Genomic DNA, 11,041 nt, shown 5'->3' on the forward strand with positions numbered 1-11,041 from the left:
GACCAATTTGCATTCAAAAGTTATAATCCTTAAAAATCCATTCCCCAATTCCCAATTATATCACTTCTTGGCTGGGTTCCATTGGGAGAGTTTCCCAAATATTCTAGGCCTCAGTTCTATCACCTACAGAATAGAGATGACCAAACTACCCTCCCTGAGCAAGTTGTTAAGAGACCTTACAGGCCACACAGGGCCTAGTAATCACTAAACAAATGTCAGTTATTATTATTATCCACTTTGACATTTAGAAGTTGGTTACAAAATTCACTATTAAGAATACCATGGAGAGGGGTCTGGGTGGCTCTGTCAGTTAAGCACCAGATTCTTGATTTTGGCTCTGGTCATGATCTCATGGTCCTGGGATCAAGTTCCAAGTGAGGCTCTGCAGTGGGTATGGAGCCTGCTTAAGATTCCCTCATTCTCTCTCCCTCTGCTCCTCCCCCACTCATGTTCTCTCTCCCTTTCTCCAAAAGAAAGAGAAGAGAAGAGAAGAGAAGAGAAGAGAAGAGAAGAGAAGAGAAGAGAAGAGACGAGAAGAGAAGAGAAGAGAAGAGAAGAGAAAAAAGAAATTGGAGCACCTGGGTGGCTCAGTCAGTTAAGTGTCCGACTTCAGCTCAGGTCATGATCTCACGGTCCGTGGGTTCGAGCCCTGCATCAGACTCTGCTGACAGCTCAGAGCCTGGAACCTGCTTCTGCTTCTGTGTCTCCCTCTCTCTCTGCCCTTAACCCACTCGCATTCTGTTTCTGTCTCTCTTAAAAATAAACAAAAAAAATTTTAATACAAAAATTTAAAAAAGAAATGAAAGAATACCATGGATGCATACTATATTCCAGTCACACTGGCCTCTTTCCTGTTACAAAATGCTCTTCACCATTTGGCCCTCAACACATGCTCTTCCCTGTGCCTGGAATCATCTGGAATCATCTTCAAGTTCCTCCATACCCTCCTTATTTTCATCCTTAAATCTTAATTCAAGTATCACCTCCTCAGAGAAGCCTTCTTTGAGATTGCCACCCTCCACCATCTGACACTCTTCTACCTTGTGTGAACTCTTTCATGCCATTTACAAACATCTGTAATTGTCTTAAATATTAGTTTAGAAATGTTATCTTTTTTACAGTAATATTTATAGCTACTAACATTGTATTAAGCACATTATAGGTGCTTAATGAAGATAATGCAAAGTCAAATATTTAAAAAACTTAATACTGTTCTCACACATCTATACACACACACACACACACACACACACATACACACACACAAATTTCACATTAATATACATCAAAAGAAACACCTGACTGAAAAAAGCAAGAGTAATGGAAAGAGCCCAAATGTCCATCGACTGATGAATGGATAAAAATGTGTATGTATATACAATGGAATATTACTCAACCATCAAAAAGAATAAAACCTTGCCATTTGCAACCATGTGGATGGAACTAGAGTGTATTATGCTAAGCAGAAAAGTCAGTCAGAGAAAGACAAATACCGTATGATCTCACTCATATGTAGAATTTAAGAAACAAAACAGTTGAACATAAGGGAAGGAAAAATAAAATAAGATAAAAACAAAGAGTAAGGCAAAACAAAAGAGACTCTTAACTAGACAGAAGAAACTGTGGGTTGCTGGAGGAAAGGTGGATGGGAGGATGGGCTAAATGGATGATAGGCATTAAGGAGGGCACTTGTGATGAGCAGTGGGTATTGTATTTAAGCGATAAATCACTAAATTCTACTCCTGAATTAAAAAATTTTTTTTAATTTAAAGAGTATAATAAATGAAAAAAATTAACAAGATGGAGAAGAGGGTATGGAGAGGTATTACACAACAATTGTTTGTTGTCCATTTAACTGCAGAGAAGAATTCAAATAATAGAATTTGCACAAATGAGGATGTACAATGAAGGCCATTCACAAATTTTGAAAATATGAAGTTCACTTTTTAAATTTTTTTTTTTTTTTTTCAACGTTTATTTATTTTTGGGACAGAGAGAGACAGAGCATGAACGGGGGAGGGACAGAGAGAGAGGGAGACACAGAATCGGAAACAGGCTCCAGGCTCTGAGCCATCAGCCCAGAGCCTGACGCGGGGCTCGAACTCACGGACCGTGAGATCGTGACCTGGCTGAAGTCAGACACTTAACCGACTGCGCCACCCAGGCGCCCCTGAAGTTCACTTTTTATAGGGAATGACCATTTCCATGGCCTGGGCAATAAAAGTAGTGAAGGTGACTCAGAGTACAGATAACTCCATTTTCTTGATTAAGGTGAAATTCAGGACTTAGCATGGTATAAAGTTTTTTTATTTGTTTAATTACTCTCTACCACAGACCTATACAGATTAATTTCCACCACTGCTGGGATTACCACTACTTGGAGATCATATATGTGGCTTTTACACATGACTGATACAACACTACTATTTCAATATGCTCTGTAAGCTTCAAAGACATTCAATGAGTATGCATCAGAAATGTTTCAAAGTTTGAGAGTGTTTTTGCCCCTAATACAAAACTAGCTGATGTTACTGCTATGAAAATAATTATGTTACAGTTAGTAGGATTACAGAAGATTGATTTTATTTCACAAATGTATCATGCACATTAAGTGCAAGACACTGCTCTAAGCTCTTTACATACAACTCACTCAAGCTTCACAACAACCATATAAGGTAGGTACTTTTATTAGCAAAGAGAGGCACAAAGAAGAAAACTGCCCAAGGTCACACAGTTAGTAAATGGAGGAAGTGAAATGTAAACCTAAGCAATTTGGATCCAGAGATCATCGTTAGACTATGCTGCCTCTCTAATATTTTAAAGGAAAATTAATTGTTTATAAAAAAACAAGATATTTCCAATGTTAGACTAGTTTTAATTAAAAAACAAAACAAACAAAAAATTATAAGCCATCTAGGCTTTAAACCTAGACAGCAAGAAGGCTGAAGGGAAGAAGGAGGAGGAAGAGAAGAGAAAGCTACTTGTATCCACTGTTCATAATATCTGAATGGTGAATGCTTTTTAAAATGAAAATCAGACAAGACAGTGTCTATGTAATCCTTAACTAGCTTATTACAGAGACTGTGTATTTCCATCCCAAATGCTGAATTAAGCCACGTAAATTAGGAGGAAGCAGACAATTAACATTCCAAATTCCTTTCCATAAAATTGAAGCTATATTTTAACTGGTTCACTTAAAATCTGGGAGTTTAGTGACTTTCTTCCAAATTCTCTTTTTTACTAGGGTAAACAATAACAACTTAAACTTCAATTTCTTATCCAAGAGAATAAAAAAAAAAATCCCCCAAGCTGAGCATACATAGGAAACTTTGGTAGAGCTCAGCCAAAAATGACTAAACAAAAAAAGAGTAATCAAGATCCATAGCACACCCCTGAGTTTCCAAAGGGATGTAATTCAAAGAGAATATAAATGAAGAATTTACATTTCATAAAATCTATAGAGAAGAACATTCTCTGAACATTTCCATACTTTATTCCAAGCAAGGTAAATTAAAGTTAAAATTCAACTGTATAAAACCAACTGGAGTCAAACAGTAGCAATTTCTTCCAGGTCTCTGCTTTTGTTCAAAACTGGCCTTTTAAAGGTAGAAAAACTCTTGCGGCAGGATTCCAGTCTAACAAAAGAATATGCCAGTTTAACGAATTTTTGATCATTTTTTGAGATTCCATCCCTCTCTCTGTAGCTGGGAATAGAAAAGTTATATGAAAAAAACACAAACCCAGTTACCTTTCATCAGAAGCAAAAGAGGTTTGCTTAATAAAAGTTAAAGGAAGTTCTGGGTGGCTCAATTGGTTAAGGGTGTGTCTCTTCATTTCAGCTCTGGTCATGAACTCACAATTTGTGGGTTTGAGCCCTACATAGGGCTCTGTGCTGACATCACCAAGTTGGCTTGGGATTCCCTCTCTCCCTCTCTCTCTATGTCCCACCCCCTGCATTCACTTACACAGGTGCACACTCTCTTCTCTAAAATAAATAAATAGGGGCTCCCAGGGCTCCATTGGCTAAGCATGTGACTTCATCTAGGTCATGACCTCAAAGTTCATGAGTTCGAGCTCTGCAATGGGCTCTGTGCAAACAGCTCAGAGCCTGGAGCCTGCTTCAGATTCTGTGTCTCCTCTCTCTCTCTGCCCACACCCCCGCCTGTGCTGTCTCTCTTTCTCTCAAAAATAAACATTTAAAAAAATAAAAATAAATTTAAAAAAACATTGTAAAAATAAATACAAGTTAACTGAGGTTGAAATGGCTAGTGATCAGGTAAGCATTTTGTCCTACTTATTTATTTTTATCTTCAGCATCCAACACGATGCCAGGCACCTAAGCAAACACATGTTCAAGAATGAATGAATGAATGAATGAATGAATGAATGAATGTCAGGAGAAAAGGGAAGGCACAATATGCTGCAGACTATTTAGCAAGTGAAAATCTTTCACTAAATATTTAATTTTTTTTCCCCTTGAGAAAGGGGTCCAGAATGAGGGAAAGGAAAGAGAATCACTCTTCAGAGGTAATACTTAAGGTGCAGATGTCAGTATTACAGCAATGACATATGACATCAGTATTGAGATAATTACTAGGGAAGAATAAGTAACAGGGATTCCACAACCACCTACTATCATCGGCTGCCAGTTTTTTGCTGCCAGATTTTATTCTTAATCTATTGACTACGATTTGACATAAAGATGATACCACATTTGGAGCATGGTAAGGAAACTATGACCAACCTTTCTTCCAAGAAAGCCAACATTGGAGCCCATGAGCTCCTGTCTGCACCTGCCAAAATGGGCAGCTGTAACTGATGTTAGTGAAGAAAGGGAAGCTACTTCAGATCTGTTTTGGACATGGATGAATGTTATCAGTAGGGCCCAAGCAAAACAAACAAACAAACAAAACAAAAAAAAAAGCACATTCAAAAAAGGTATTCAACAGAATTTAATGAAGGAACCATCTTCAAAAGCAGAGGCAGGATTTAAGAAAAGCAGCAAGGGATGGTGGAAAACTCCCATGCCAGCAACATCAGGAAGCCATTATCATCACTAGGCCTAAAGGGGCAAGTAAGGGGTTACCAGAACCCAGAAAGATCTGTAACTGTGGCTGGCTGGCAGAAGAGGGCCATTTAATAGAAGCTGTGACCTACTCACAAAACACAGAACGGCTTTAGCAACACAAATCCAGCAGGAAGGAACTGGCTCTTCCAGGCCTCCTACTGACACACCACCAACCAAGGCAAACCAGAAACCATAAATCAAGAGGTCAGTTGATATAACTCATAGAATCTGCTTCCCAGAGCACAGATAAAGGTGGGGAACAGATCTGGAGGGGCAAAAGGAGAATGTGGAGCACAAAAAGGTATTCTAAATGACTGCCACACAGCAAAACACAAGTATACAAAAAGTTTTTGCCAGTTCCTCCTAAATCTTTTAGACACCATGGAACCGTCTACAAAAAAGTCATAAATGTAGGGTACCTACTTGGGTTTCTACTGCCCTACATCAAGGTGGGCAAGAAAAAAAAGATTCTAAAAGTAATTCTAGGTAATTTTTGTCCCTTCTGCATCCCTAAGGATAAACAGACAAACCATTTATTTGCAATGGATCAGGTCTAAGACAAGTCCCTTCTCTGTACTCAAAGGGCACCTATTCCATACCACAATTATTACACTTATCAGGATGTACTATAAGCCGTTTATTTGTCCTTCATTAGACCCTGAACTCCTTTAGGGCAAGGATTGTCTTAATCAACTTTGAATCGCTAGCACCTAACATGCACCTGACAGAATCAGCCTTCAACCTATGTGCACAGAATCCATCAGTGGACTCAGCGTCCATAACTGGCAGCCTTATGCCACAGGGGATAAAATGTGGAATGACTCTCAGAAATTAAACACTAGTAAGTTTTATTCAGGACATCATTTAACACAATGAGCAAAAACATAGTTCCCTTCATACCAGCCTGCTATCATTTCCTACCCAGCAGCTTTTCTTGTGTGCTTAGATACTTACAGCCAGTCTTTTCTACAATGACAGAACTCATCATCAAAAGATCTAGAGAAAAATGGCAAGACTATGCTCCATTTCAAATACACATTATATCTCAAAATTCTGACTTTTTCTAAGAACTCACCAGATCCACCGAAGAAACTCATCATTTGGTTTATGAGATGGAGGAATTCATGTTTTACATGATAAACATGACTGAGAGGTAGAAACACACACAGCACATGTTTAATGATCACTTCAACAGACATCACACTCCATAAAATTATAAAGTAGTCATGTGACACAATCATGTTACATCATCAAATTAAAATGGATATACTGTATGATGTTGGGGTGGTCATTAACAGAACCTGGAACATATTCACATTATAATTATGAGTCACTTTCATATAACCCTGTATTTAAGAAGTGTTTAATCATCTTTTTGTTGGTATAGGCAACTCTTAACTGTATATACTCCACAGAAAAAGAATAAAGTTAATTCCAAATTGATAACCCTCTTCAAGCTACCATAATTTTAGTCTGTCAATCTCCTGCTGTCGGTAAAGTGAATAAAAGCCAAATTTAAAATAACCTTTAGACTCCAAGAGGTGAATTTGCTATAAAAATGTATTGCCTTCCAAAACCCAGTAGGAAAAACTTTTGTATCCCAGCACCTTCATTGCTGTTTGTAATGGAGAGTTGACATTGTTAAATTTCACGTCATCTTATCTACCAAATTAAAATAAATTAGTACTTCATTTTCTGTTTAGGGAAAGGGAATTTTGGGCTCATCATGAAAATCTTCTGAATTACTTTAAAAGAAACTTGAGCAATACAATAACAGATAAAACATGTTTCAATAGACCAGGTATCTTTTTCTAAAACATACTTAATCCCTAAGCCCCCAAAGCAAGTTTTTCCCAAAACCATTAAAAACACTTAAAATCAAAAACACAATTTCATCTTTTTGAAAGCCATCATAAATCCTGAAAATGTCAGGTCAATAAAATTATAGCAATAAAACTGTTCTTATTACCTCTACAGTACAATTATGTGATCTTTGCATCATGTTGAAAACACAGACCAGAAGAACTTATAATTTATAAAACTGTACTACAAATGGGTTCTCCATTTTAGATGAATTTTAAAACACAGAAACAAAACACAGATCTACCATATGACTGTGTATATTAATATTAACTTTGGTTAACTTAAAGCAGTATGAGGTTTCACTTATCCTAGTACAGTGCTTGGCCCACAGAAAAAAACAGGACATTTGTTTTACAAATTATTAACTCTCACAAGGGAGAAGAGGAAATAGATATATAATTCTGAGAGTACACAATTTGTGGCAATGGCAGGTAATATCCAATATATTAGAATTATCAAAACTACTTGTGACCAAACATTTTCCTCTCCCTTCACTAAAATATATGTGACATTTAACAATGCCCTAGTGACACTGTGCTTTAGCACATTTTAAAATTTAACATCTTACCAGAGGAGAGGTAGGTAGTGAGATCAGTGAAACAAGTGAAAGGGATTAAGAGTACATTTATCATGATGAGCACGGAGAAATATATGGAATTGTTCAATCACTATATTGTACACCTGAAACTAATATAACACTGTATGTTAATTACACTGGAATTAAAAGAAAAAAAAAAAGAAAAATCTAAAACTGCAATAAAATTTAATGTCTTTACCAAAGGTAAATTTTTCATTGTAAATAAATTTCAACATATTTAATGTAGTTATTAGTATGTTTTGACATTTGAAGAATTTGTTCTCCAAAGGGGTTGGGGAAGAAAAAAAAAGAAAGAGAGAAAGAATTACTTCTGTTTCTATAAAAAATAGTGTTCCAAAATTCTGTTTCTCTTTTCTGAACTTAACTCCAAAAATTCACTGTGGAGCTCTAAAAGTGCTCTCGGTCAACAATAAAAATATTTCATAAATAATACAGGGTTTTTACCTCAAAAAAGAGGAAACAGAATTTATAAGAATTCAGGAAGACTGCAGCCGCCTAAATCGTCAGGTTTGAGGCAGGAAAAGTGGAATACTGGATTCAAATCGGGGATATTTCCTATCGGTGAAAGCCATTATGCACACCTGCACCAAGGATGCCACAGTCAACAGATCTCCAACACTGAGGTGTTGCCAGTACCATTACTTTGATACCTGACTCTGGCTACCCAAACCTCGAGCAGGTCTTCTTGCTTTTTTGTTTGTTTGTTTGTTTTCCCCCACAACGTCTAAATAGTTCTCAACATATTACCTTACACACAATACATATTAAAAAGGTGACAGTTATTCCTTCCAATCCTTTATCCAGATGCCTATCCCTTATCCAGATGACTTCAATTCTTTCTTGTCAAAAGCAAGGAGCAATTGGGAACCTGAAGCCCCAGAAATGAACTCTTCCATTAGGAAGCCAACGCCAGAATTGCTGCAGCCAAAGAATGTGTAGTGCTCCTTGTGGGCTGTCACAGGAGATGGAAAGCTACACCATGGCAAGGTCTGTACAGAGAAGGAAACAGCAGGTCTGGAGCACGCGCGCATACACAACCAAACAGCCAGTTTCTTCAGATCCATAGGCAGAAATTTGGCATCCTCACACCTACTTGCAACCTGACAATTTACAACCTGGTAACACCTTCTAATTAGGAAGGTTCTAGTCTTTTATAGACGAAAAATTAAACTGCTTCCCACAAGTAAGATAAACCAGGCGGGGCGCCTATTACTGAGAATACCCAGTGAATCAAACCTCCAGTGTCTCTACAGATCCTGACGTGCCAGTGACCGGGCTTCCCTACAGCAGAGAGGGGAGGAGCCCACCCGGCTCTGCTGGAAGTGGAACGGGAAACAGAGGACAGGAGCAAGGGACCGAGCGCAGAGACGTGAACAGCGTCCAAGCAGGGCTAGGCTCAGCACACCGGCGGGCGACAGACAAGACAGTGGGAGCCACACACGGACCGAGGTGCAGGCTGCAAAGCGGGATCCCCGGGCTGCGGAAGCCGTCCCCCGAGTCTCGCCCCGCAAAGGTGCGCGCGTCAGAAACACACACCCGCCCCCACGCCCGTGGGCAATTCTCGGCGAGTCCCCTCCCAGAAGACACACGCCCGTACCCACCGGGGCACCCCACCCCGGGCTCGCACGCACACGCCCCTCAGGCCGGCGGCGCGTACGTACCCAACAATACGCAGAGCACATCAAGGGCCACGTACGGCAGCCGCGTCTTGTCAAACATGGTCTCGGTCCCAACGGCCCGCAGCGCGCGGTAGATGAGGCACACGATTTACGACACGGGGCCAGTGGGTGGCGACGACCCCGAGCTACGGCTCCTCCCGGCGCGGGTAGAGCAGCTGAGGGCGGAATAGGTCCGGGCGGCGCTCTGGCGGCCAGCAATGGCGCCCGGGACCCCTGCCCTCGCAGCTCTCACCCGCCGAGACGCTCGCGTGCCAGCTGGGGCTGCTCCCTGGTCTCAGGCCCTCTTCGGTAGGCCCTGGCCTGCCCTGGCAGATTGCTGTCCGGATCCCGGCACCCTTTCCAACAGGCGGAGCGTCGAGACTCGTGCTTTAAGGGTGAAACCCGTAGGGAGGAGGAACGCGGGCTCGGCCCCTCCCGCTGGGTAGAGCGGGACCGACCAGCGCTGGCCTTCGCTGGCTGAGGGGAGGGAGATGGAGACTATGCGGCCAGTAACGGGCGGTGGGGCGGGGCCTGGAACCCCGCCCAAGAGCACCAGCAAATAAAGGGTGCCGGCCCCGCCCCGCCCGACCTGCAGGGCCCGCCCCTGAAGTGGGTTGCACTGCCTGTTGGGCCGACTCTGGGGGCGCCTCGGGTCGGAGGCAAGGGGCGTTGCTCCGACCCACGTGGGTCCGGTGGTCGCGGGACGTGGTCTCCTTAGCTCTGGCAGCAGGTTACTCCTGCCTGGGAGGGAGACCTAGACTCCAGACCCTCGATCCTAGAGCGTCGGCTCCCTGCCAGCCATCCTCATCCATAGGGATTGGATAATAAAGAGGTCCAAGATAGGCAGTGACAAAAGACTTGTCCTAGCGTTTCTTAGGCTCCTCTGAACCTTCTACTTGTCTAGGATTCCACCTAGGCCTTCAAGTCTGGCCTGGCTGAGCTCAGTATTAGTATGAATCCTGCTAAGTCATCCCCCTCTTGATGTCTGATGCCTTTGATACATGATCAAATTCCTTATCCTCCACCTTTGGCCTGCTTTACTGTTTCTCCATGGTAATTTTCCATCCACTGACCCAGTCACTCTTCTTGTTTGTTGGCTGTGTATTCCCAGCTGTTTTTATTCAAATTTCAGCACAATTTTGTTCTCCTATTGCAGTAATTTTGACCCTCTTTAGTAATAGTCTTCCTCACCGTTTTAACAAGTGTCAATAAATAATTTTTCTTTAACTGAAATGAGCAGTCTTCTCATCCCTGATTCTAGGAGGACCTTAGCAGAGATTTAGTAATCTCAGTTTCCTAACCTGTTAAATTGGGATGATAATCCCTGCTGTGTGTTCTGGTCAAGAAGTGGTGAAGCCTGGAAAAAAATAATAGGAAAATGTTCTATAAAAGGTCAAAACCTCTACAGTTGTTAAAGACTGGTGTGTTTTCTTCTTATTCATATCTTCTTACACAAAGATGTAAGATGCAAATCAAAAACTGTACCTACTACTTCTCTGACTTTAACTGCCAGATGCCCCTGAAAAAACAGAGGGGTAAAAAAAAAACAATGGAGGGATAACATTTCCCTCAATGATTCTGAAGATAAAGCCCCAAGTGATATCCCACAAGCAAAAATGTATTTGAAGAAGCATTTCTTCTTTAAAAAGAATGTAAATTTTGAGAAGCCCAGGTGGCTCAGTCAGTTGAGCATCCAACTCTTCATTTTGGCTCAGGTCATGTTCCCAGGCTGGTGGGATTGAGCTCTTACATTGGGCTCTGCACTGGGCGTGCAACCTGCTTGGTATTCTCTTTCTCTCTCCCTTTGCCCCTGTCCCCAACTCACTCACACACGCTTTCTCTCTCAAATAAAAA

The 11,041-nt window shown here is 41.1% G+C and overlaps 1 protein-coding gene across 2 annotated transcripts in view; it reads right to left on the reverse strand.

Moving 5' to 3' along the window:
* Nucleotides 1-9,763, reverse strand: part of PLPP1 (phospholipid phosphatase 1) — an 89,415-nt gene extending 79,652 nt beyond the window's left edge. Inside the window, exon 1 of one of the 2 annotated variants that reach the window (XM_042938919.1) lies at nt 9,191-9,763. In XM_042938919.1, the coding sequence (XP_042794853.1) occupies nt 9,191-9,248 (58 nt within the window). In that variant the 5' untranslated portion in view covers nt 9,249-9,763. The remainder of the gene's footprint in view (nt 1-9,190) is intronic. The other variant, XM_042938910.1, reaches the window with a different exon arrangement.
* Between the last annotated feature and the right edge of the window lie 1,278 nt (nt 9,764-11,041).

The sequence above is a fragment of the Panthera leo genome, chromosome A1 (assembly GCF_018350215.1).
Source record: "Panthera leo isolate Ple1 chromosome A1, P.leo_Ple1_pat1.1, whole genome shotgun sequence".
In the NCBI taxonomy this organism is placed as follows: domain Eukaryota; kingdom Metazoa; phylum Chordata; class Mammalia; order Carnivora; family Felidae; genus Panthera; species Panthera leo.